Source organism: Fulmarus glacialis, unplaced genomic scaffold (genome assembly GCF_000690835.1).
Source record: "Fulmarus glacialis isolate BGI_N327 unplaced genomic scaffold, ASM69083v1 scaffold41324, whole genome shotgun sequence".
Taxonomy (NCBI): domain Eukaryota; kingdom Metazoa; phylum Chordata; class Aves; order Procellariiformes; family Procellariidae; genus Fulmarus; species Fulmarus glacialis.
The window spans coordinates 18,686-46,508 of record NW_009210654.1 but is presented as its reverse complement, the minus strand read 5'-3'; the positions used below and the strand labels follow the sequence as shown (position 1 = coordinate 46,508).

At 35.8% G+C, this 27,823-nt stretch overlaps 1 protein-coding gene across 1 annotated transcript in view; it reads left to right on the top strand.

Moving 5' to 3' along the window:
• The first annotated feature begins 260 nt into the window (after positions 1–260).
• Positions 261–27,823, top strand: part of CNOT2 (CCR4-NOT transcription complex, subunit 2) — a 40,043-nt gene continuing 12,480 nt past the window's right edge. Inside the window, exons 1-10 of the mRNA XM_009577236.1 lie at positions 261–269; positions 385–507; positions 12,563–12,629; positions 15,960–16,107; positions 16,726–16,908; positions 19,732–19,811; positions 20,966–21,091; positions 23,669–23,793; positions 25,385–25,505; positions 25,617–25,773. Coding sequence (XP_009575531.1) covers positions 397–507; positions 12,563–12,629; positions 15,960–16,107; positions 16,726–16,908; positions 19,732–19,811; positions 20,966–21,091; positions 23,669–23,793; positions 25,385–25,505; positions 25,617–25,773 — 1,118 coding nt within the window. The 5' untranslated portion in view covers positions 261–269; positions 385–396. The remainder of the gene's footprint in view (positions 270–384; positions 508–12,562; positions 12,630–15,959; positions 16,108–16,725; positions 16,909–19,731; positions 19,812–20,965; positions 21,092–23,668; positions 23,794–25,384; positions 25,506–25,616; positions 25,774–27,823) is intronic.

Genomic DNA, 27,823 nt, shown 5'->3' with positions numbered 1-27,823 from the left:
ATGGAAAGTGTTTACGTGAGGAGAGGAAAATTTAAGAAATTTGCTGTTGTGTTATCTGACATTCTGTAATTTTAAATAAACCTGAGTGAAAGGTCATGAGACTCAAAAAAAACAATCAACAAACGAACACCCCTCCAAAAAACAAAGCGTGTCCCCTCTCCCTACCCCAATCCTTTCTGAAATACGAGTTTCTGTCAGATGAAAATCCCACTTGGAAGAACCATTATGTTGGCAATATACAGAAAATATTTTTAAAGAGGAATTTTGAAGTGTTTAGAAACAGTTTTTTTTAACAATCCTTACATATATTTAAAATGTATACTATTATAAGTATATAGCAAACCAAATCATATATGGTATATAATCGTTTTTCTTCTTATTTAGGTGACAAACAGCATGTTTGGTGCTTCAAGGAAGAAGTTTGTAGAGGGGGTTGATGGTGACTACCATGATGAAAACATGTACTACAGCCAATCGTCGATGTTCCCACATCGGTCAGAAAAAGATGTAAGTTGAATAAGCTTATTTTTTCCCCTTTCAATAGTGAGATAGTTTCAAGTGTGTGAAATATATATGAGGAAGGGCTTCACTTAGCTTTAAACTGTGAATGACAGTGTTTTCAGTGGCAAGTGCTTTAGTTTTAGTGAGTTTATACATGTAAACTTCAGTCACATGCTTGTCAAGGTTTTATTTTTTCATCTTTAAGAATTATATTTGTAACTTAAATTGGGTTATTGATTATATCTTGTATTTACATGTTGTGTCTACAGTGTTTTTGTAATGGTTTTGCATTTTACATCTTCAACCGTTTTTCGTTTCTGAAAATGCCTTGTGCAGCTTGTTTGTCTGCTCAAGTATTCTACTTCCCATTTGTAATGACACAAAGTTACAAACCCAACCATTCTTAAACATTTTTTCCCTTGATAATGCATTATTGTGTGTTAGACCTGCATTAGCATTACTGAAGCCAGTGAAGTATTTCACTTTTATATGGAGTGGCTCGTAGAAATATATGGAAGACTGAAAGCATGACTTGAGGTTCATATCACCTGAAGGTCAGTAATACCATCTTGTGACAGGCTTGCATTTAATATGTGTAAGCAACGTATATGCTAGATTTTCTCTTTAATTAAAAAAAAAAAAAAAATTCCCTTCAGTCTTTCAGAAGGTGTCATTGCTTCAAGTCTGCCTTCATGACTGTCCAGAAATACAGTTGTTTAATAGCAGATGTGAACATAGTCTTGATAGACCTTGACCTATGTAAACATAAATATTTCCTATAGACTCTTAGTTAGTTGAATTTTAATCCAGATTTTCAAAGATAGAAGGAAATAGGTTTAGAGTAGAAGGCTTTTTAAAACAAAACAAAAATGCTTAAATGCAGCTCTCCAATTCAGTTTCATAAGTTATTTTGATGAGAAATTTCAGATGAGCTGGCAAAGGATTAAAATGTACTACAGTGTAAAGAAAATTAAATAGGCTGCTCTTTTCTGATTACATATGTGCACATACCACAGATGCACACAGGCACAATGGAATATTTGTAATGTTGAACATACTTTCCTTTCTGTGAGCACTGAGAGGTAGACACTATTTCTCCAAAGTGATTCTTAGATATTAAATCCCCACTTTTAGATTTGATGCACTGAGGGAGAGCAATTAGTACGGTGCAGTAAGAAAGGTAAAGTGAGATGAGCGCTATGCTGTACAATGTACACAGTGAAAGCTGATGCTTGGCACGTTGTTGATGCAATGAATGAGTGTTTTAGTTGCCTACTCTTTCTGTAGGCAATGTTGCAGAAGTGGATCTTAGAATGGGACTTCAAGAGAAGGAAGGTGGGTGTTCCAGACACCAGGAATGACAGATGAGAAATCGTGAAAGCTTGTGGGAGAAGTGGCCAAAATGGGGCATAGAAGCTGCTGTAGTTGGCAGAAGAGTGATGTCGTTCCGACAGGAAATGGAAGAGTGATTTTTGCAAAAGCTTTTTAAAGTTTTATTTCCAAATCCTTGTTAAAGGATTTTCCCCTCCCCTGTAGCTTCACTATTGACCATTAGTCAATATGGTTTATGTTTATGAAATCTTAAACCATTATATACTATTGTAATATTTTTTTTTAAAGTTGATCAAAATAAATATGTAGTGGTGATATTGACATTGTCTGTACGCCTTTGATCACTCATGTATAGCTAAATGTATGTTCTGTATGACATGTTCTTTTGATATCTCATTTGGCTCACAGTAGATGGGAAAGGTTGCAAACATGGTTGTATTCTTTTAGTTTCCAACCAATTTTGCGGCTTTGAAAACCTTTTCCAATTGAAAATAACAATGTTTTCAAATAGTCTTCCAGCTGGAATTCTACTAAAGATGTTGTTCTGTATATGAGAACACAATAAATACTGTGTTGCTATTTGGATAACACTTAGTATTGACAGACAAAAATAAATTTGCTCAGAATTTTCTCTGAGTAAGCTAATAAAGACTAATGTTCAAAACCTGGATCCAGTTTCATGAACACCTGCGGGGAAAATCTTCCAGCATTCTAGATCTTGAAACACTTTGAATCTTTCTGTCTTTACGTTTATGTTGAAATGGAATAGGTAAATGTGGGGAAAAATAAAGGTAGAGAAAACTTTGGAGAGAGGAGTAAATCACTTTTATATTCAGAAAATCCAACTGGTAATAAAAAGACTAAAACATAGCATACACAATCTCTTTGTAAGCTTCCTGAAAAACAGCAGTGTCTATGCCTTTTTTATAGTAGAATTGTCTAAACAAGGTGCAGTTTTACGGCAATTTAAATTATTGCTCTTTTTCTCATTTTCATTTTCTTATATGTCTTTACTGTGAGCAGGGAAAACTAATGTATTGCAGGTTTTAGCTACAAAGGAGTTAAATGTTAATTTTTTTTTTCTCCAATGCATCATATATACACATGAATCCTGAGTCCTTCATTTATGCTTCATTTATCCTCTAGAGTTCTTCAACCTGAAATAGTGTAGTTCTGAAGGAAGCCCTCTGTGAATGGCCTCCTTAAATACTGCTCTTTGGGAAGGGGTAAAGCTTGTTTAGTATTTACCCTCATACTGGACATGACTAGGTTTTTCACTTTGTTGAAGTCTTACTGATTCTAACCTTAAAAGTTGCTGCTTTCCAAGGAATTGCTACTGTGTATGTGTACTCCAAGCAGAGGAACATGCAGAATGGTGAAAGCTTCCTAAAATTTAGAGTAAGGGCTATTACTGCAAGCATATTATTTTGTATAAACTTCAGAACCTATTTTTCACTTTACTTTTACAGCAGGGTTTCTGTCCTTGTGAAGAGGCATTGTCTTCAGTGATGACTTGCACAGTTTGATTGGGTTGGGAGCTTTTCAGCTTTCTACCTTGTTTTAACACCTAAGGTGGAGGGTTTAATTTTTTTCAAATTGTATTAGGAAGTAGTTCTTCACTCATTATGTGAAAAAAGAATTTAGAACCTATCTGAAAAAGATGGGAAAAAATACTTTATCCCTTTTAATAAACAATTTTCATAGCACTTACTGATGTGGTATTCTTGTGACTTGTTGCTTTGGCTAATTTTAATTTTAATTTTAAAATAATTTTCTTTACCCAAAGGGAAAGTGAACTAAGGCTGCTCAAGTCCTGTCTTAAATTTTGAAGACTTTTTACATGTGGGAAGAAGTACCAGCAAATAGTTTAGGACATGTTATTTTTATTTCAGAACCTCAGAGTAGCTAAAAACTAAAAGCTTTCTTTAACTTAACCTGCTTTTTCACTAGGCAATACAGTTCTGGACAATCAGGATTGATATGGCAATTGAAATGGAAAAACTGCATGTTACTCATGCGCACAAGTATTTCCAAAATCATAGGGATGCTGTTTAGGTCTGTTGTTTCAGGCACAAAATTATGACTCCTTAGATGAGGTTAGATCTTACTCAAGCCATCTAATGCTTCCTTTTTACTAAATGAATGGCTTTGCCTTGAGTCATCACAAACCTTGCTGTGCTAAGTAGGGAAGTGGAACAGAGTATATCCATGAATGCTCTGTTTATGAATTTTACTGCACTTAGGGTCAGTGCATGATAACCAGGTCAATAATCCTTTGGCAAAGAAATTAGATATTTTATAGAACTTGCAGATATTAGAGCAGTTTAAGAAAATAGTTTAAGATTTGGCTTGAAACAAATGTGGTCCTGTAACTTAAATTGACGACAAGATGCGCAATGTGCCCACAAAATAATTACAGAGTTTATTTGTGGCCAATTTCACCAACTTAACTGAGCTGTCTATGCACTCATCAAAATAATTTTGAGGACAGGGGTACATGTATTTTTATTTTGATAGTGACAGTGGTAGAAATTGGTAGCTCAAAGCCTTCATATACTTTTGAATCTACCATCTTCAAATGAGCAAAAAAAAATGACAATGAGCTTTGAGAAAAGATGGGACCCGTTCAGTCTGAACTACTTTGATTTCTCATGTATAAGAATGTAAGAAGTGCTCTACAAGCTTTGACCAGTCTAGCCCAATCCACTGGAGATGCCTATGTGAGAATGTAAGGTCAGGGCATCTTCTATTCTGAACTGCAGTCATAAATCTGACAGTAGACAGACATGGCTTTTAATGAAGATCTGCCCAAATTATGAGGAAAGTTAGGATAATTTTTTCAATGAATGCTTTTTCCGTTTCTTGGCCCAATGCTTTGCTGTTCATTTTCTCTTCCAGTTGCTCAACAGATCATAAAATGCTCACCAGTAACATAGTAATAATTCTCTGGTTTGCACTTCTAATGGTTAGTTTGCTGAGCTTATTCTCCTCTCTGAAAAATCTTAATGTTTTAACTAATTCTGGACTTTCTCAGTTGAGACCTGATGTTCTTTTGCAGCTCAGTTCTTTCAGAACGTGGCTTCTTGTGAAGTCAAATATATATTTTAACAATTGGGGCAAGTAAGATCTAGCCTGCTGATTAGGTTTGGTTTATTGCAACTGTTAATCTAGCTCCCTGGCACTACCTTTCCTGAAGTAGGAGGTCCTCAGATTTGTATATTGAGCACGGTGAAATGGGTTATTGATTCTGCTTTCCAGAGGTTTCTCCCATCCTGATGTAGTAGAAGCATGTTTGTGAGGGATCAAATTCAGGTGTTCCTCTGTCATGAGACAGTTGCATGAAGGCAGACGTCAGTGGGTTTGTCTTGTAATGCGCACGATGGTGGCGATACAAAGAAGGGGTGGTCGGAAGCTGTTATTGAAGCCTTTTCCTGCAAATTTCCATTAAAGTAATTTGTAGGACCTTTACCTAACTCTTACTGTGTTTTGAAATGTATGGCCTTACAAAGAGGTGGTACTTTTACAAGAGATTAAACCCTGAAACAAGACTTAGCTTACCAAGGAGATAGAGATGCAGAATCTTGCAAAGTTTGGGAAACTAAATGTGGGAAGGGTTTAATTAGTCTTCTGGAGACAGCTTTGGCTTTAGGGTTGCAGAACACCACATTGCTCCAGCTGGATTGTTGACTTTCTAATGCTATTTTTTAGGATTCTAAGAAAACCTATGGTATCTTGTTTCCCAAGGTGTCTTGCTTGGCATTTGCCATAGTCATTGCACGAGAGTTTGTCAGCTTAGTCATAATTTAACTTCAGATGCTGCACAGGAGTTGTTGAGTATTTAAGAATTCCCATGGTATCAGAAGCAGTCACAGCATTCTTGCTAATGCTGGCTTGTTGAATAGAGCTACTTAACATTAACATAACTTTTCATAGTCTGAATAGTTTTGATCCATTTGTGGAGGAAAAAAAAGTAAAGCTTATTTTTGTGAGAATATAGATTAATGTCTAATTATAAATGGCGAATGAATATTTTCGTAGGCATTACTTTGCATGGAAACATTCTTGCAGATTTGACTGAATAGTGGGTTGGTTTGCTCTGTTTGCTTTGTGAAACACATAGCTTAAGCTTTTTTCTTTGAAGGGAGAGTTGCAAAGCAACAAAGTTGCTTTTTACCTTCCCAGAGTGTGGTTAATCATAGTTTGCATCTTTTAGTGAGCACGTAATGTGTTTTAAAAAAATAAGCAAAACCAAACTTTAAATGAATGAAAATTGCAATGCCATTAATTGAAAACAGTTGGAAGGACTTGCAGGGGCTGAGATTAGAAACAAATTGAGGGAGTTTTCTGCTTTAATGCAGTATACCCTTTCAGAGCCTATTGTCATTCTACTTATAACTTGCGTTTTCATAATAAAGTTACACAGTATAAAGAAAAACCCAAAACTTTAGGATGCAAGGTGCACTGTTTTACTGTGTCACCTACAAGTTACTACTGGGATGGGTTTATCAAATAAAACAATACATGATAAACCAATTTTACTTAGAGAAAAAAATGGGTTTTCATACTCTATCACACAGTTTGCAAGAAGTATATATCTGAATTAGTCAAAGTTATTTCGCATCACTCACTTTACAATTTGAAATTATTCACAAGGAAATTAATTTCACTGTTGATGACTGGAGTATACACTTCTCGCTATGGTTGAGTTTGTATTTAGATACATTTTACAGAAGAATTAAATGACTGTGCTAGATGTTGTTTCTGTACTTTATCTAAAAGCTATGTTTTACTGCATCTCCACTTAAATCAACAATATATAATAGTTTTTGTATGTCAGCTTTAGCATTTGAAGTGGGTCCTTGGACCAGATTAATTCCATGCATAAAATCCTCTGTCTCTTCTAGAGGGGGAGATTATGGTTTCGTACACAATAATTCAGTTTACTGAACATATTGTATTGTAATATTGGTGGTTTACATGCTGAGTGTGTGGGTGGCTTTTTTTAGCTTTTCGTATGTAACTGGTTATTTAATTAAATTTAAATATTTGCTTTGCTGTCCTAGTTCTTAATTGCTTATGGCATTTTTGGTAGCATCTTTCAACGAGTTTTCAGTCATCTTTTGGCTCATTAACATACTGTACCATCAAACTGAATGTCTCTACACAGGGAGAATTTATTTTTACAGTTTAACTTTAATAGCCATGTTAACCTCATGTTAATGTCATTGTCATTCAAAGGCAACATCTTGCCTTTAAGATCTTGAGATACTGCTGCCAATAACAAAAAATTTCCAGATAAATGTAATGCAAAAGGTGATGCTTGCAGTGTGGTCCTACCTCTGTGTGCTTCCCAAGTGCCACTGAAGGCAGGAGACCACAACTGTAAACGATGAAATCTGAAAGACTGAATAAAATTTCATATATTTTTCAGTATTGTATTTGGTTTTATATTTCACAAATAACATATACTAATAGCAATTTTCACTTGCAAATAATAGGCAGCAAATATAAGGCTTTCAAAATTTCTTCATTGGTCTCTGATTTTGAGATTTGGAAATATTTTCTTATAACATGTGAATTTTGTGAACAATGTATTTAAAAATGCTTTGTAATCTAGAGGAGGACTAATAATAATACTAAATATTAAACTGGCAGAGTATAGAAAAATCTAATTTTTTTAATCTCGTATTTGTTGGCTTGACTTATGATTATTTACGTCAATATAACACTTTCTCCTTTCGAGGCTGTGGGTCAGCTATTTTATTATTAAATAGTGCAGCACAGATGGCAGATACCAGAAATAACGTAGTGCAAATACAAAATGATGCTGATGTTTGCACCTATGAGAAAACCATCATTTATCAGACCAGATATTACTCACAGACTTAATTGCTTATTCTTTGTTTTGCTTTTAGTTGACTTTCTAGCGTTGGATTGATGTATTTTAACTTCGGCTTGCTTTGTGTGTAAGCAAGCAGCTTTAGGCTATAACTGCATAATGTAGCATCCTTTGCAGAAGTGTTGCTTTACTGAGTTTTCCTGGTGCTGCCGTGCCGAGGTGTGCTACCGCGACAGTTACAGTGACAGGCAGCTGTCCCCGCGGTAAGTTGGGGGTTTGCTTGGAAGAGGCAGGATGCTGCAGTGCGGGGGGGAGGTGGGAACCCTGTCAGGCAGCTCTGCTGGCGGGCCTCCTCCTGCCACCTCCCTCGGCTTTCAGGGAGGCTGCAGCCTGGGTTCGCTAGTCTCCCGAGAGGGTTGTAAAATGCAGCAGTTTTTTCACAGTTCTGGCAAATTTAAGCTGGTGCTGTCTTTTCGAGATTGTTGACACTCTTAAATGAACTTACTGCAGTAAACCCATCAAGAGTTAACAAAAGCAGTTACAGTAAAATCTCGTTCATCACTAGGCTTAGGAAATTGCCTGATAGCATGTTACAGCTTACTGATTTTTGATGTGGACCAGTCCAGAAAAATTCGGCCATCTGCTTGGTTCATCAGTTGGTTTGAGTTTAGAAGCAGAATCTTCCATGACCAGAACTGCACTTGTGACTATTTGAGACTTGTGAGTAAAATGATGTTCACATCTTAGTTGACTATCATCAACTCAGTCCTTCAGCCTGCCAGTACTGAGTGTCGGTCCTTCCGTACGCTAGCAGAATAAAGTGCACCCTTCATGTTACAGAAGGGCTTTTTTGCTCAGTTGTCTCCTTGCCCTGTAGGAGTTGCAAGTCTTATGCCTCCTCCATCTCCTAATATGTACAGGGAAAGCCAGTTGAAACAATCTGTCTAGATCAGTCATACAAGGTTGGAACAGAAGCAGAAATCCCATGCTATTTCACAATTGGGTTTTTGTAGCTGTTAGCCACTGCCAAATTGATTTAAACCTAAATGCCAAAGTTTGAAGAGTGGAGGGTTTTTTTGTGCATGTGCAGCAAAAGCTATAGGTGTCAGAAGCTTGTTTAACTATTTCCTTGACTCAATCGAAGATTATTAGTCGGTTGTTTTAAAAAGTTGATATTGTATACATACTGCTAGAATCCATTGACGTGATCTCAGTAATTTGGTACGTTTTGTTTTTCAAAGGTTGTTACAGGTATAATTCTGAGTATTTTCTTCCTAAAATATTGACATAATTGGATAAAGCTTGAAAGATCTTACCAACCGGAAGAGGCTTTAGTGACCTTAAGGGTTAGACTGCTTTAGTTTTTATTAAGATTATCACGACCTTTGGCTGTTGTAGACTAAAAGAAATTCACCAGTCACTTCCAGCCACCTTTGCAAGTACACTTGTAGAGAGTTGTTACATTTTGTGTGTCATGTGGCTGGTAGTCCAGTCAGATAAAATGATTGCAGAATGCCAGAAGGAATGCTTTTAACACTACTAATAGCGTTCATCTTGAATCTTTATCTTTGGTAGACCAAGTTTGAGTAGACTATAATAGTGACTCAGAAGTTGTGAATGCAAATAAAGGTCCTGGTAGCATAGGTTAAGGTTTTGGCTAATTTAGTTGTTTTGGTTTTGACCTGCGTTATTGGAAATAATAGAAAAAGAAGACAAAATTTTAAACTGCTCCTTACTTAACTATGACAGAAAAAAGTATTTAATACTGGGGAGGTTTTTTTGGCATATTACAAAATAAACTAGAGAGAGAATAAGTGAGATACACATACAACATATTCCTTCTCCATGAGATTTGAGAAATGCTGCCTTTAATCAGCCTGGAACAGATCCACAGAAATTTTTATTTATTTCTTCTTCAGGCTTGTTATCTTTGATGTTCCAAGTATGTTATGACTTTAAGACTAGTTGTTAGACTTACTGAATTTAATACTTGGCCTTTATTATGGTTTTCTATTTACAAGTCATTTGCAATTAACTTTCATGTAAAAGCAAATGGCACAATACATGTGACCTACTTTGCAATGTTTCAAAAGAAAATCCAATTTCTAATAAGCAGTGTTCATTAAATATTATTTGCCATTCTTTTTCTTTTAACTGAATTTAGAAAGTCAAGTAGTACTCAGAAGAGGTGGGATTCTTTTTCCTCTCTTTCAAGTAATCTAGTACCTCTTAGGTCTGTGGTTTTGGTTTTTTTTTTTTTAATCCAAGTTAACATTATAAATAAAAGGTTTTTACGCTGAGATTTTTACCGTCTTCTGCTTATTATATCACATGCCATCACAGCGATTTTTGAATTCCCTGAGCAGCTTTTCTTATGGGATCTTCTTGTTGGCTTAACTTTTGCTTACCTGTCCCAAAGCTAGTAGTACTTTTTGACTGCTGTTTCTATCTCAATGTCTGGTTGGTTTTGTTTTGGTTTTTTTTTTTTTTTTTTGTCCTTTTTTTATGTTTTGAAGGTGTTTTTTTTTTTTTTTTTTTTTTTTTTTTCCATGGAACTACAAATTGCCACACCTTGCAAACATGTTCTAGGATTTTCCAACTTGTCAAACTTGAATGTTTGGGGTTTTTACTTCAACATTTTACTTTGTCTTTCCTTTCTTAAAACTACTGTATCAGCTTGTTTTATCAATATTTAACAAACATCAGTTTGTTTGTTTGGGTGGAGAGTGTGCTTTTGAAGTCCGTCTCCCAAGTGTCCTCACTTCTGCATGCCTTGGTTCACGTTGCAGAGCAGTCTTGGTGTGAGTGGATTTGATTCCTTCTGGATCAAAATAGGCTGGAAGAGATGCTCCCGGAGTGCCCCAAACATGTTCCACTCACTAACGGACAACCAGTCCATGGCATCAAGTATTTTAGTCATGGCTAACTCTAGTTAGAAATGCATACACTATGTATGTTAGGCCCTCAGGACCAATGTTTTTGTTTTACGAATGCACTTCTCTCTGGTGGCATTACTTGCTGATGGAGATGTGGCCTGTGAACTTTGAGTGCTGAGCTGAAGCCGCTGGTAGTTATTTAAAATGTTTTTCACTAAATGTTCTTCACTAAAAAAGGAGAACTTTGGTCCAGTGTGGCATATGTTTTAGTTGTATTTTTTTCTTCAGGAAGTTTTTGTCGTAGCATTTCAAATCTCTTGTGTGTGCAAGTGTGGATGTTTATTGCTGTAGTTGCTTATTATCAAATATGTGCACTTTGTTCAAAATATGTGTGAATATATAGTATTTTGGGGTGATATTTCTGATACATTTTTCTGATGGTCTACAGTAATTGCCTGCTGTAATTTCTCTTCTCATCCCTCCTGTATGTATTAAAAAATCATAAATAGTTTGTGATTTACAGGCATGAATGCTACTTATGATATTTAGTGTCTACCCTGCATGTCTTCTTTCTCTTTTCTACCATCTAGATTTGCCCCAAGTATAGACAACTAGCAGATTCAGTTTATAAGGTTTGTTTGAGTTTTACATGTCTAGATTAAGTCAATGAAGTAATTTGCAGTTTATCACAGTAAAAGTTACTTTGATTTGAATTCTTTACTCTCAAGTTGAAAAAGCTTGAAATCCCCTTCTGTGTAAGAATCCAGATGTTCCTTTCCTTGAAACCATCCTAAAATTCAATCCAAGTCCAGGCTACTGCACTAAAGAAGCAGACATTTGCCCATGGGTTAGTAAGGATGAGTAGCATATTCTGTTGTGAGCTGGCTGGATTAGGTCAACTAATACCTCTTCTTGCTCAAAGGGACAATCAGCTATACCTAATGTTGATGAACATGTAATCTGTTCTTTAAAAACATCCAGGGATGGATGTTCCAGCGCTTAACTGTCCTTAAGATTGCAAAGGGCTTTTTTTTTTTTTTCCCCCCTTTTCTTTTCTCTTTCAAATATTTAGCCTAAATCTCCTGTTTCTCAAATTTATTAATACTTTCCATTACTGCAGCAGCATGGAGAGTAGTTTATTCTTTTCCTCTTACAGCAATGACTGGAAGTCTGGTGTCACGTCCCTATCGTAGTTGCCTTCTTTTTGGAGTATGCAAACCTAAGTCTTAATCTTTCTTCACAGATCATGATTTTTTTTTTTTAGATCTTACTCTTCTCCAGAGTCTCTTTAGTTTGTCACTTTTCTTGTGTGATGTCTGAAAGTTGACAAAGAAGGTTTTAATGGAAATATTTGGTAGTATGTGTTGTCTCTGAAGTGGGCACAATAGAGCAGGAAAGGTTACTTCTGATATTTGTATATCTTGCCTATTCATATGGTGTATACAAGCATGAAGCTAGCTCTTAGGGGGGTACATTATAATTTTAACATTGGAATCTTATCTGAAGTTCGTATCTGTTTCTCTATACCTGCTGCTACCTAGCCACTCATTTCCCACCTTTTGCTATTGTAACTGATAATATGAAACGTTGCAGTTGCTGTTATTATATTGAACTGGGATTGATCTGCTTGTATGATACACGTTTTGCAGGGGAAAAAAACCTCTATAACTGATTTAAATAACTGAGTATATCCTCTTCTGTAAAGATTTGTCTCTTAGCTACAAGGGTAGAAAAACTGAAAGCTTTTAGATCTTCTTCCTCTATGCTATTTGTCGCAAGTAGAAGAGTCAGTTTTTATATATGTAAGTCATAAATTTTTATTGACATGTAATATACTGTTACAGTTGTTACTGTGCAGATATTTTGGAGAGTTTCTAAAACTTTTGATGGCTTAAAAGGAATTTTCAGTTGCTGTTTTGGCTTTCTTGGCAAAACAATGTACTGTTGTAAACTTTCAGAGCAAGATAGCACGATATCTTTGTGTCTTTAATAACCTTTTGTTCTTATATTTTAGATGCTGGCATCACCCTCAACATCAGGTCAGCTGTCTCAGTTTGGGGCAAGTTTATACGGGCAACAAAGTAAGAATTCCTTTTATTGATATGTTTATTTTATGCTAAATATGTTCTGGTTTCATGCTCTTTCGAAAGAGAACATTCATATGGCTTTGTTTTCTGGTGATTGTAAAAAAGACAGTATGTCTCCTTATTTGTGTGATTTTTTTAATTTCTTTTTTTTTTTTGAAGATACATTTTTGCTTTGCTTACTATGCATTTTTGCAGTGTTTAGTATGCAAAGTGTCATATACTGACACTGTACAGCTGTTAAATATCCAAATATAATCATCCTATTAAAAAATGTGATTTAACTGTGGCTCTCTGAAGGAAAAAATAAGGAATTAATCTGGTTCAGAAAAATATGTAAGGAACAGAAGGAAATTATACCTTAAATTATAACTGATATATCATGCTCTACAGGAGCAAATTAAATCTTGTGTACACGCTTGGCAACTCGCATTTGGCAAAGAATTATGCCAGTAACATTATTGCCTTCTGCACCACTGTTTGTTTCTTTCCCATACCTTGAAGATTTTTTCTGTACCTGCCGGTCTTGTGTATACTGTTGCAAAAGAAGAGCTATAGAGCAACAGCCACAGTGTGTAACACTAGCCACCTAATTTAATGGCCAGCATTGAGAACTGAACCTTCGTGTAGCTGAGAGCTGCATCCAGAAAGTGATTCAGAATATCTGAGTTAAATATACAGCTACACAAGTAAAACGGTTTGTGAACATCTCTCTTCATCACTGTACGCTTTTGAATGTTTGCAACTTTCTTGCCAAGTGCATCTGACTTGGATTCTAAGAAAAAGTGTCTTTAGAATACTTGAGAGAGTGTGGGTTTTTTTATCTGGACAGACAAAAGCTTTGTCTGCTAGATGCATGGCCTTCACAACTTCTTTTGGCTTTCTTCAAATAGTTTAAAAAATATAGTGATTTTTTTACTATCTTAGTGGCTGTTGATGAGTGACCATGTGATATAAAATGGCATTCGATTATGCTACTGAGATTTATATGAGCAGTTTCTGGCCAGTCTGAGAGTCATGTTTGGCTCTTGGCTTTTTGGGTCCTGAATCTGGCACTATTGAACCTTTCAGACTTAACTGTATAAAGATACTGAAGTAGTTTACTCATCTATTTATCATAACTGTTTATCACAGTTATTTGTTGTTTATTTTTGAGGTTAACTTTTTTCATCAACTTTGTTGTTCATTCAGTTGGTTGTGGTGCCTAGGACATAATCTCTGTAACATGGAGACATGCATGGCTAAAAACTAGAAAGTAAATATTGTCAGGGTTCAGTTTCTGCCAAATATTGAGAAAAAGGGGCGAGAAACTTCTGTGTTGAAGTCAATGCTTATGATTAAAATACTTTTGGGAAAAACAAAGCTGATAATGCCTATGCACTTTTGGATTGGTAGCTGTCAGTCATTTAGCAGGATGTCATGTTATAGAGTTAATGTAACATAAACTTAACTATTAGGCAGGAAATTGGCCACTTCATTGATCAGCCTCCAATATAGCCCAGGCAGATCTCTTGTCTCAGTTAAAAAAGTGGAAAAAGGAAGCATAAGAAAAAAATTTTTCTTTTTTTCCTTATGGTGGATATTGCAATTGCCCCTACTTGCCAGCCACAGGAAGATGGTTCTACTTCACTGCAACAGCCCTACTCATTAAAAATTCTAATTTAAAGAAAGCCAACAACAATAACCATCAGTGTAAAACTGGCTTTGCTGAAACAAATGCTTGCACAAAATTAACCTGAATACTATAATCATGTTTTTCAGTATACTGTATCTAGTTTGGAAAGTGTATGTATTTTTTTCTTTACCATTTTATTTTTAAAATTCCACGTAATTGTTAATCAGCGTGAAATATTATTTATAATATATATTTATGCTCATTGAAATTATTCTGATGCAGCAAATTGCCAAAATATTTACAGCGAACACCTTGATATAATCAGCATTTAATGAGGTCTTAGGAGCCTTGTTATAGCAAGTCACATTACCTCTTAATCTGAATGTGTAGGGATAAATTTGAGTGTTATCAAAACTGAGTGTTATAGCAAACCTCTTGGATTGCAACTTGTAGGGTAAGACACGGACAGACAGCAGTTCTTAAAGTGTGAGAGCTAAGCAACTGGGAGGTTTCTTCAGACCTTGTCCATGATAATAACCTGAGCATATGCTATGTCTGTTCTTTGCATTCTTAGTATTTAATCACGTTATACACTGGCATATTCAGCTCTTCTGCAAGGGTGATCTGCTAGGGGAGAGTGCTGATTCATCATAATTTTTCTTTTCTTTGGTCTGCAAGATAAGGTGTTGAGTTCTGTGAGTCTACCTCAGCAGCCTTGTGCCAAAGCAATAGGGACCGTTACTTATAGCTGTCACATTTCATATGCTAAGTTGGTTTCTGTTGATATGTTGCACTAAATGACTTTTTCTTGTCTTTGAACATCGTTCCAAAACTTCATAAACACAGAAAAGCCATGTGAGAATGATGAGGAACTTCATAAAGTTTTTGGACATTTTGAGACAGGGCAGGAACTGGTTATCTTTTGCTGTTCTGCGTTGAAGTAATTTCTTTTTTTACCTCACTGAAGTGCTTACTTTGTTCTGTCACACCCAATTGTTTGTATAGAAAATACTTTTGATCACAATGTTAAAAATCTTCTGTACATTTTTAAATGCTAATAGATGGCAGATAAAATTCTGCTTGCTTTCTTTTCTCAAAAGATTGAACTTGATTTGATTGTGGACACTGAAGTTCTGTTATCAAAAAGAACTTAAACTTTACAGAGAACTGGCCTGAAATGTTGCTTTTGTTGTCCTAAAAGCAGTGTTATTGTTAACTAAATATTCATAACTTTCTTTTTTTATTAAAGGTTTGCTTAATTTTTAACAAGACAGATCAGTGTTCTAAATATTGGCCAAATATATACCAATTTATTCAGGAGTAGTTAACGTATTTCTTGAGTGCAGTTACTAATTTTCTCAAAATGCTGCCTTTTTTGAGATAATTTGTAGATTTTCACGTCCTCATTAAAAAACTCAAAACTGAACCCTTTCTGTACAGTATACATCTCAAAGGAAACAAAACTTTGTTAGTGACTCAAATACAAAAATTCCTTAAAGAGCCTTTCTGAAGTTTAACAGAAATGGGGCTAAATTTGAGATAATTGGGCTTCTACTATGCAAACAAGGACTTAGTTTTTACACTGCACTTTCCTTCAGTCTTTACACTTTTTTGTAGGTTGTCAGCATAAATTGTTTCCATCTATACCTGATGGAGAAGACTTTGTTCCTGATTGCTCTATATCTCCACCCCTCTGAATTTTTTTTCAATAGGTGCACTAGGCCTTCCAATGAGGGGAATGAGCAACAATACCCCTCAGTTAAATCGCAGCTTATCACAAGGCACTCAGTTACCGAGCCACGTAACGCCAACAACAGGGGTACCAACAATGTCACTTCACACGCCTCCATCTCCGAGCAGGTATTTATTGATAGCCAATATTTCTGCGATTGTGTCTTTCTGCAGAGCTCTTGTTAAATGTTCTGCATATTTTGCCTCAACTACTTTAGAGTCTGATTAATTAAAAAAGAAGAAAAGTAGTTTCTATTGACCACTGCTTGTGTTAGGGAAATAATACTGTAAAACAGTAAGGACTTACTGTAAGACAGTATTTGATTTTTGTATGTAAAGGACAAATTGCTGGCAAATTCTGCTTCAGAATGTAAGAGGCTGGTTTTTGATTGTTCTGGTAAATGTACGGTTAAAATTTTTGTATGGATGTCATACACCATGTAAGAATATTAAGGTAGTAGGTCTGAAGTGCTCATTAAAAAAAGAGCTGTAACACCTTTTCAGATGCATAATACTTAAGTATTTATCTAAACCTGACCAAGGACTTGATTAGTATGTAATGGGTCATCTGATATTTCTGAAGAAATCCAAAACTACATTAATTATAGAGAGTAATCCAAACATGCTGTATTGACTAAGCACAAATTAAGTTGCAACAGCTCAGAGTCCATCCTACGTTAGTAATCTAAATGAGTAACCAAATACTATTGTACAGATTCATCTCTGTGGATGGTTTTTCTCTTTCAGGGGGATATTGCCTATGAATCCTAGGAATATGATGAACCACTCCCAGGTTGGTCAGGGCATTGGAATTCCCAGCAGGACAAACAGCATGAGCAGTTCAGGGTTAGGCAGCCCCAACAGAAGCTCTCCAAGCATAATATGTATGCCAAAGCAGCAACCCTCTCGACAACCTTTTACTGTGAACAGGTAAGGCTGGTTAGTTGGACCATCACTGTACAGCCATGGGCATGCTTAAATGCTGCTCTGGAAATCTCATTTTTATCCATTAGAATAAAGCTCGAAAGCTGCTTCATGTGTTCTCATCTCCTGGCAATAAACTTTGAAGCTGCTTTTAATATTCACGCAAGCTTTTTGAGGCCTTTAAGCTAAATTCTGTTTCTGACTATTGAATTTCTACTTGCTGCTTCTTTAAAATATGTGATGTTTATCATGTGTTCCCACGTTTGTTTTTGAAACGTATTTTGAATTTTGGGTATATGCATCCATTTTAAAACTATTCATCTATGAGTTTGGGAAGAAGTAAGGCAAGATTTAAAAACATGGTAGTTATTCTGGAAGAATAGTTAACTGATTCATATGCAGTAGGGACCTAATATTTTACTTCTTTAAATTCTGGAATAATATAGAAAATAGTGGTTTGCCATTCATTTAAGCATTTGGTGCTCATTTGGATGCCAAAAGCTTCTCAATCACTTCTGCTTTTTTTCTAACTCTGGGCAAGATTCTAACATCATAAATCATTAGGCTTTAACTGTGTTTTGGTGCTGTGTTTATGCTTAGTTCATACGGATAAACTTGTAGTAAAAAGTGTGTTGATTCTAATTATTTAATGTGTGTAGTCACAGCTTCACACAGCTGACTGCTTTCCGGGCTTCATTCCACAACCTCACGATCTCTGTGCTCCCAGTTTCGTCCTTTTTCTCCCTTCAGGCCCTTCCTTAGGGGACTGACTCTTACACGGAGCACAAACAAGCTCATGGCAGTCAGGTGCCACCTCTAACCAAATCCTAGTATTTTACAAAATGGGTAAAGGAAGATGAAAACTAGTATCACGGTTATCTGAAACTTGGTCAGGCTATTTAGTTCTGTAGTTTCACACTGATACAGGCATAAAAATGCTTTTCTTAATCACAGCAATAGAGATTTGGTAGTAGCAATTTATGTTCTTGGAGTGTGAGAAGGCTTTGTATCTTGCCTCTGATTACATAGAATTTGCCTTTTGTTTCCTGTGATGTATAGTGGCAAGTAAAGGAGATGTTAATCTAAAAAGATAGTTTTATATTTTAAAGTATTTTTGAAACTTGAGCATCACAAAAAGTTGAAATACTAATATACTTAAAAACTCTACATGCACAGGACATGATTTTGGAGATTGATGTATGTACTTGTTTAGATATCATTCAACTGTAGGGTAGGTAATGAAATCCCTGTCTGTAGGAGCATTTGAATTAAAATTCTCATCTTTCACTGTTTGCATTGTATATCTCATTTTCAAGAAGCTACAATTTTTACCAGTTGGGAAGGAAATATTCCTGGAACAATGACAAGTTCTTACTCCACAGTTTATTAGCTTACAGAAGTATAGTAGTAGTAGTACATATCCAATTGTTAATTGATATATTTAACAAAATTTTGAAATTATACTTGGAAAAAAAAATTTATGGTGCATGCATTATGTGACTTCCAAGAAGTGTTTTCTGAATGGTTGCCTTAGTTGTAGCAATGAAAGTTTTTAGGTTTTTGACCATAAGAAGTAGTTCACTTTCCCTTTCTTAGGTACATTGGTGAAACAGGTTACAAATAATTATAGGGAAGTATGCATTTTGTGGCCTAATCCCTTTCTTATCCCAGAAATTCTTAACATGGTTATTCCTAATTACTTTAAAAGCAAACAAAAAACCCCTTGCATGAGAAACATTGTCTGTCATCAGGTTAGATTATATGCCCTCAAGATCGAGTTGTCTCCTGGTGCTCTCACCAGGTCTAGAATTCACAGATGATACCAGGAATGTGTTTCTTCAGGTGCGTGAGGTGTCAAAGATCTGGATGTCTTTCAAATACACCACCTTGGGTGAAGCAAAGCAGGACAGGACCAGTCTTGGCTATCTGTTCCCTTCCTTGATGTCTCAATCCAAAATGAAGCATTTAGGGCTATTTCAAATTGGAATGAAATGCTTCAGATTTGTAACTGTGGAAAAAGTCTGTGTAGGTAAAATTTCCACTGGGAAAACGTTTGACATTTTTATTTACAGAAACTTCTAAAACATCAACTTCCATCCTGTTACAGGGGAAAAGTGAATGTTGCGATTTCCCACAGGGCAGAAATTCAGAATTTCACTCAGCTGGGGCCCACCTTTGGGCTTCTCAACATCTCCAGCTCACACAGAATGAAGCGGATCTTTTGTGAGGGTGTCTCTCTGACCACAGTAGTCCTATATGATATTTAGATGTCTTCAGACATCTTTGCCTAACTATATGAAACTTTAATTTAGGTGGTTTCCTTGTATGGCAGAAACCATCCCTGTGCTCGTAATAGTGCCACATGTATGTGGTGATGATTGCACACCATAACTGTTCAGCTTATAACTGAGTCATGATAAACTTGATCACTTCCATGGTCCAGCTTCCCACCTGCAAATGAATGGATTGCAGTCTGACTTTTCACTATTGCATTTACTGCTGCTTCATTTTTCTGTATGAAATTATTGAGTAATGATCACGTTTGTCATAACTTGTTAGTTGACAGATGTCTTAAGACACAGTGGCTATTAAAAAACTAAGTTATTTTGAAGTCATTCCAGTTGTCTTGATTGAGCAGTGCCTCCTGCTGCTGCTCAGAGTTTTCAGAAGTGTAAAGGACAATAATTAAAAACTGAGTTTAGGCTAATGTGGGTTGCTTAAGCTTGAAATAATTTTAAGTGTCGTCGTTTTTTTTCCCCTTAATGCCTTCCACTGGAATTTACAAAGTATGTGTACCCTTTTGTCTGACTTGCTGGATTTTTTTCACAGTATGTCTGGATTTGGGATGAACAGAAATCAGGCATTTGGAATGAATAACTCCTTATCAAGTAACATTTTTAATGGAACAGGTGAGTTTACTCTGATTAATGTCGGTCTTAAAGTACAGTAGAGAGATTTTCTGACTAAGTCTAATTGAAAATACTTTGTTCTGTTGGAGTGCAGCTTTGTTATAATTTTTAGTTGTTTATTTTGTTAGAAATGCTGCTCCAAGAGCAGTGCTATGAAACTGTTACTACTTCATAACAGTGGATTTTAATACTTTTGAAGACAAAGTGAAAGTATTCTGTAGAATACTCACTGTACATCACATGACTATAGATTATACCTAGTCGGTTAGAAATGCAAAATAGCCTATGGAATTGAAAAGGGGATCAGAGAAGAAAAGACTTACCCATTTTCTACAAAAACATTATATAGGGTAAAAACAGTAGGAAAGCATTTTCTAAAATCTTAAACTCCTTTTCAACAGCTGGTTTAGAATGTGATCCTTTCAATCAGTTATTTCAGTTGTGATTTTTCTCTGGGAATTAGTTCTTCGCTTGAATTTAATGAACTAGAGAGGAGAAAATATCCTTGTGCATAAATGCCTTAGATTTTTCCGTGCTGACGTTTCTGTAGGTGACTGTGTATATGAAGCAACTTGAGGTGCTGGTGACATCACAGAGTGGAAGGGTTTGGGCATCCCCTAGGACCTTGTGACATCTTTATAGAGCTGCAGCTCTGGCCTCGCCTATGTACTATTTTCTTCTGCAAATAAAAAAATGTTCCCATGTAACTTGCACTGCATTGGCTTTACAGCTGCTTCAGCTTTATCTTACCTTATCTGAGGACAAAAGAGCTCCTTGATGCTGCTGCTAATATGGGTTATTATCTTCTTTCAAATTTCTTCTTGATAGCTCCTTAAATTTTAAACAGGCTACCTATCCTAGTACTGTAATTTTGATAGTCTGCCTGTATTTTACACGTGCAGTCTTTAATTCAAAATGAATAGACTTTGTTACTAAATACTGTTGACTAGCTATTCTGTAAAAACAAACCTCAAACATCTTGATGCTCTTTAGGCTAATCTCATAACACAGAGGCTGTAGTTATTTGTAATAATTATAGTAAGAGTAAAAAGATCAACTTGAAGAAAGAAAATATATCCTACATTTATCTTGCACATAATGAAGTCTTTGAGTAAAAAATGTAAGGGAATTTAAAATATCTGTTTTTATTGTAGATGGAAGTGAAAATGTGACAGGACTGGACCTCTCAGATTTTCCAGCACTAGCAGACAGAAACAGAAGGGAAGGAAGTGGCAATCCAACTCCATTAATAAACCCTTTAGCTGGAAGGGCACCCTATGGTAAGATTATACTTTTGAAAGCTCTTTGAATGAAATCGGTATTTGTTTAATTCACCTTTTGCTGTTCATAGGTAGTCTTTTCAAAAATGCCAGACACTTGAGCTCCTAAGTCTCACTTGTTAAAATAAATAATCAATATCTCTGTGATTGGAGATTCCCCTCAGGCTTTTGTAAGTATTAGAACTCATCTGCTTTAGTTTTACCGTCAATAGAGGTTGTTGGGGTTTTCAGTCTGTATGGTAGGATTACTCTGAAGCTGCTCATTCTAGACATTTCTTAGGCAATAGGTTGTTTTCTAATTGCATGTATACAAGAACTGTTGAGGTCTAAGTAGTAAATTTTAGAATATTTGATTACTAGAGGGGTTATTGTGTAAAAAGTCAGGAACTGTAAACATACTGTGTGTTTTCTCTGTTTATCAGTAGTACTTACTGTAGTACTGTTCACTGTCACTCTTATGATGAACATCAGATTTCAAAAAATAACCTGTAAGCATCAACTATTATCAGTCAGATTCCAAGTCTGTCTCTTATATAATTCTTGCTGAACAGCTTAGAAAATAATAAAAGGAAAAACTTTAAGGTGGATACAAATCATATTACTTGGGTCTGGAAAAAATTCAGGTAAGCTTAGCGTGAGGCACAATACTTTTTTTTTGTTACTGCTTTAGTAGATTTTGTCATGCATGTTGCATCAGCTACTCCAAAAAGTTGCTTTTATAACCTAAAGTTATTTTTGTGACACTTATCAAATTTCCAACCAAAAATAACCCAGTGTTTTCTAACTATAAAAAGCTAGTGTTTTTCAGAGATATCTCCAACTTTAATTGGAGAGAAATAATAGATGCCGCGTTATCAGGAGAAAGTAGCCTCATGGATTGGGCGTAACCAGGGCCCTCTGCTTAAGATAGCTGTGAGAAAGATCTAAACGAGTTAAACTGAAGTGCTCCTGAACACAAGGAAAAGTCACTTCCCCAAATAAAGACACTGAAAAGTCACCCTGAGAGCGGAGAGCTAATACGGCTTGTGGTTTACATGAGATTTTGTGTGTCTCTCGAAGAGAAGCCATTACATGGAAAATTGATAGAAAGTAGGAAGGAGATCCACACGGATGTACTTCCAGCATGGAGCTGGAGTTCAACATTCAGCAGCACTGCCGCGTAAAAAATCTGTAATTGCTCCCATGCTTACACCATTTCCCCATTTTGGTGCTAGCATAGCTGTTCACACGGCTGTGTGATGTACCAGGAAAGAAATTTCTCTGTCTGGAGACTTATCTTGAGCATCTGCTTAATGCAGGGGACAGGCATGGTGGTAGAAACAATCAAGAAATAGGGCTATGAGATGCACTGGACTCTGTCTCCAGCATCAAAAAGTGGAGAGCACTTTTGGTTATGATCAAGAAAAAAATGGTTTGAAACTGAGCAGAGACATACTTTCTTCATGCTTAGCTTATTTAGGAAAATCAGACTTCAGACAACTTTTTAGATAGAATGAGAATAAGCAACACACAGTTAATTCATTATCAGTTTTATTGATCCAGTGGAAGAAATCATAGTAACTCTGGATGAAAAGGGTGAACAGCAGAAACAAGATTAACTCGGTGTTTTTTTTCTTAAAATAAAGGAACTTTGATCTCTAACTTCAGAATACTAGAGAAAGTCATATATATTGTCAGCTACTGAACTATTTTAGATCCTATACATCTATTAAGAATCTTTGAAAAATAGGCCCTAGACTACTTCTGTCTTCTCTTCCTCTAGTGCAGTTTGCAACCAAGTCACTGTATTACTTCTCTGTCTCTCAGCAAAGAATATTTGCCCTTGGGTGTGTGGTGTGCAGGCTTTTCTTTGGTTGTTTTGTTTGTTTGTTTGTTTTGTTCTGAGTTTTGTTTTTTTTAACTGGCATTAAAAAAAAAAAAAAGAATGTTGCTTTTCAGTAGTCGGAATCCATGTTCCAATGTGACTGGCCTACTTTTTTTAAATTAGGGTCAGAGCACTGAGAGTTGCAGGCTAAATGCTTTCAGTTTTCATACTGAAAGTAGGAGTCGTTCTTATGTCACAGGCAAGTATTCCATTGGTGATATGTTCTGTTGCAAGTTAGCTGGGCATCCTTTAAGAATACGTGCTTCTAGAGAGATTATGCTAAGAAATTCTTCATGCAATTAGGGGATGGAGGAGAAATGTATTATAATCTTAAAAGCAGTACATCCTTCCTTCATCAGTGGGTTTCCTTAAATACCGCTTTAATAATGCCTGTAAAGATTATTTGATTATTTAGATGTGCAAAACAGGTGCTGTTCCTGGTAAAAGTACTGGGCTTTATTCTTAAAGCAGTGGATGTGTCTATGAATTTAACCTGGAGTGTTTCTCAGCTCACACCTAAATAAGAGGCTTTAGTCTAATGTGTGTGGATGTTTTAAATGAATATGGTTTGTTTTGGTTTACCTGTTTTTTTGAAAGTCATTTCTGCTGTATAGCTTGCACATAATGAAAATGGACAGTAAGCAAGATCAACAGCAGAAAATTCTTTACTTAACAGTCATTTAATGTTATTCCTGCTTTCATTTTGATGATAGTTGGAATGGTAACAAAACCAGCAAGTGAGCAGTCCCAGGACTTTTCAATACACAATGAAGATTTTCCAGCATTACCAGGCTCCAGCTACAAAGACCCAACATCGAGTAATGATGACAATAAATCTGTAAGTAAACCTTAAATCTTCTTTTATTTTGAGTGTTCATACTTCTTTTTATGATTACATTTTAAAATGGGCAGTGACTATATTTGTAATATAAGATTTTCAAATTTGCCCCTCTAAATTAACAAGAAATTTTGCATAAGCAGCATTTCATATATAACTATGTAAATGGAATTTCTCAGGAAGTTTTTTGGTCCCAACAGTCACTGCGACCTTACTTTCTTAATTTCATATAATTTCTGTGTATCCTTTTGTATTTTGGGGAGGGGCCAGAGAGAAACTTGCAAGAACACCTCAAAATTTATTTTTGAGAATTGATGTATATTTTTCAAGTTTTGCAATTCATAATTTCTTTTTCTACCAATTCCAGCTCATTTTTCGCTGTTGGTGCCGCTCATCAGTAGTAGTAATTTACACATTATAAAATCTTTCCTCAAAGCTGTCAAATCTTTTAAAAATTAGGTGGTACAATATCACTTCAGGGTGAAATTCTTGGTGGGGAAATGAAATCACAGGGAACAAGTTCTTTTAATAGAGACCATAGTATGTTGTAGTATGTACTGGGATACACTGTATCTTAAGTATTGTAATTATCATGCGTTACATATATAGCTTAGATCATAGGTTTATGGGGTTTTTTCATTGTTTATTCTGAAAGATTTGTAATAAAAATTGCTTTTTTATTACAAATGAAAGGTGAATAAAATTTGGGTGGCAGAGAACAGTTTCCTACAGTATTTGACAAAATGTTCTAGTTTCTGATTGTTTTATTACTTATAATTGCAAAAAGTATGTTAATCAGGGTGGCATAAATACTGATGAGTAGGTAGTAGATGTGACTAAAAACTCACGTGAAAACTGAAAAATGCAACTGTTCAAAAAAGGGATGGGGGAAGCGTAGTCCCCAAATGTTCTGGCCAGGTTTATTATGTGGAAAATGTTCTGATACAGTTAGCGTTGAATACAGTAAGGAAGGAGGAAGTAAATGTGATTATACCTTGTGTAACTGCAGACTTGTTTTAAAGAATAATAAAGGGTAAGAAATAATAATTATGGAAGATCTCTTTTGTCAGTATGTGGGCTCCTGGAGCACAATCACAGTTTTCTTGCCTGGAGCACAATCACAGTGTTTACATCTCTCTCCTGATAGTGGCAAATGTGCCGACTGTATGTTGCTTGCACCTGAAATTCGCTTGAGTTATTATCTGTTGCTACGTCATGGAGTGTTATGCAGGAGCAAGACTGTATGGGAAAAATACATGATGTGATGAGTCCAAAATATCCTCTAGTCACAGGCACTTGGGATATCTATTGTATATTCAAACTCAGGTGTAAAATATTTTCTTATCCTTTTGCAAGCTGTAGGCTCATTAATAGCTCTTATTGTATGACAGATATACTTTAGGAAATGGTAAATATTACATAAGGTCTGTCAACAGAACTCAAGAGCTTCAACTTGGTTCCATTTTAGTGCCTGATTAGTTAGCATGACTTGACGTACTGGTTTAGAGCACTTGACTGAAAGATATGGTCAACAAGTTTTTCCATTTTGGTTTGTTTCCATTATACCAACTCTGCAAATTATTTTTAATAGAATTTGAGTACATCAGGCAAAACATCATCCAGCACAGATGGGCCCAAGTTTCCTGGAGATAAAAGTTCAACTACGCAAAACAACAACCAGCAGAAAAAAGGGATCCAGGTGTTACCTGATGGTATGTGTCATTCCACTTTTTCTTCTTTAAAAGTTTTGACAGTCATTTGTATCACCTTGTTGATTCCTCCACTTCTTGAAAGGAGAAAATTAATTTGTTCTTCTTGCCCAGGTCGGGTTACCAACATTCCTCAAGGGATGGTGACGGACCAGTTTGGAATGATTGGCTTGTTAACATTCATCAGGGCAGCAGAGACGGATCCAGGAATGGTACATCTTGCATTAGGAAGTGATTTAACAACACTAGGTCTCAATCTCAACTCTCCTGAGTAAGTTTCTGGTTTTTAGTACTATCTTCAGTTTTGGTTTTATTATGCTGTCATTCATAATAGGCTCACTTAGCTCACACGACTATCAAACCCACAAGGTATTTTACCAAATAAAATTTGAAAATGTAATGACAGTAAAATAAAATTTTCATAAACAAGAGAATTGTGCTTCGAGGCATACTCAGATCTTGTTATGCAAGCTTTCAATAAACCTAGTGGCTTTGCTTATTCTCCTAACTTCTTTAGGACTTTCTGCAAGGAATTGGCAGTGTATTGTTAATAAATTTCATGTATATGTTATTTTTCAAATAATAATATTCCTTGAGGATATCTACACTTAACTCTCAGCAATTTGGGGGGTAAATTCGATTTATATTAATATAATAATGAACAGAGCATCTACAGTGTTACTCTGCACCAAAGATTAATTTAAATGAGAATGTAGTTTTATAGTTAACTTCTAGTCATTCAGTTCATGTAAGTTTAGTCATCTAGGCTTCTTATAGAGGCAGTGGGGAGAAAAGCAATTAGCTACAGCACTAATGGTAAGATAAGTGCTTAAGATAGATGAGATGAATCACCAGCCCAGGGTGCTTCTCTTTCTCCACTAGTTATAGAAAGAAACCTAGGTCAGTTTGGACAAAACCGCTTACCTTCTAGATGATTGTAGTTGTGAGAGCAATTTAATTTCTGGTACTCTGTCTTTCAGCTGGGAATCTCCCATCATTTTGTTTCAGCAGAGATTTACATAGTGTTAGCCTTATTGACAGTAGTATATGCATTTTAAGGTTTGCACGTAATATATTAACAAAACAAAGACCAAACAGCATACACACAGTTTCCACGTTTCACAAATTTATATGGGGCTGCACTCTGAATGCATGAGTTCAGGGAAGATTGATGAATGTGGATATCAAGGTGAGAGGGAAAGCATAGGAAAAATGGCTCCTGATTTTTTCTGTCTTGAAATAATTGGCATGAATTTACATATTTTTTTCTAGAGATGTAACTTTTTAGAAATTACCACGTCTAGAAATACTTTCTGTAGAGCTTGCATCAAAACTTAGTCAAATTGTCAAATTCTTATGCCATTGGCACTTTCGAAAGTACTTCAAAACGATCATCCAAAGTTAGCCTTCTAATACAATTGTCTGTAGTTATTTGCAGAATGTGTTACGTTAACCGAGTATCTTCTTCGCTTGTAGTGTTAGTCTCGCAGGTCACTCCTCCATCGAATCCAGTAGTTTCCCGCTCCCATCCCCTTCTCTCACAACATAAAGAGAATGCACAAAGAACAGTTATACTGACCATGGGTTGCTGTTTTTCCTTGATAGTCCCAGAGCTTACAGCACTAACTGGGACATGGGTCTCCTGGATCTACATGATACTGAAGTAATCTGCTGTTCTCTGTACAGACTGCTCAAACATAATTTGAGGATGATCAGCTGAAAGTAGAATGCCTTTGTTCATTTAAAATAATTTCAAGTACATCGGTATCTGAATTCTTGAGCTGTTCCTAGACAGAGGTGGAATCTAGTTATGTCTTTTGGTTATATAGCTTCTTTCTTTAGATGTTGGCATGCAGAATAGTAGTAGTGATACTATTTTTGGTGATACTATTTGATGTTTTATTCAACGTTACTCATTAGTTTTAATGACTAACAGAAAGCTTAAGCTTAACATACCTGGTGGAAAGTCTACATAAAACTAGTACTTCATTGCAGAGAAATACTAAACATGCTTTGATGATATGATGACTTGTAGCTGTGTTATGCAGCTCCTGAATACAGCATCCAAATTATTAGTGTGTCTTTGTACATAAGCAGTATGTATACCTGGCATGCTGCTGCTTTTCCTTAGCAGGTACGCTGTAAATAGCTGGATTTTTAAAAGCTTTTAACATTTAATTTCTGTATTAGGGTATTAAGGGTCTTGGAGGGGGTAGGGTTAATATTTTATCCAGACAGTTCTGTATCGGAACCAGAAAGCTGGTTTTATTTTATGCTACAGAAAAGATTTGCAAACAGCCTGTGCAGTCCTCAGTGTCTGG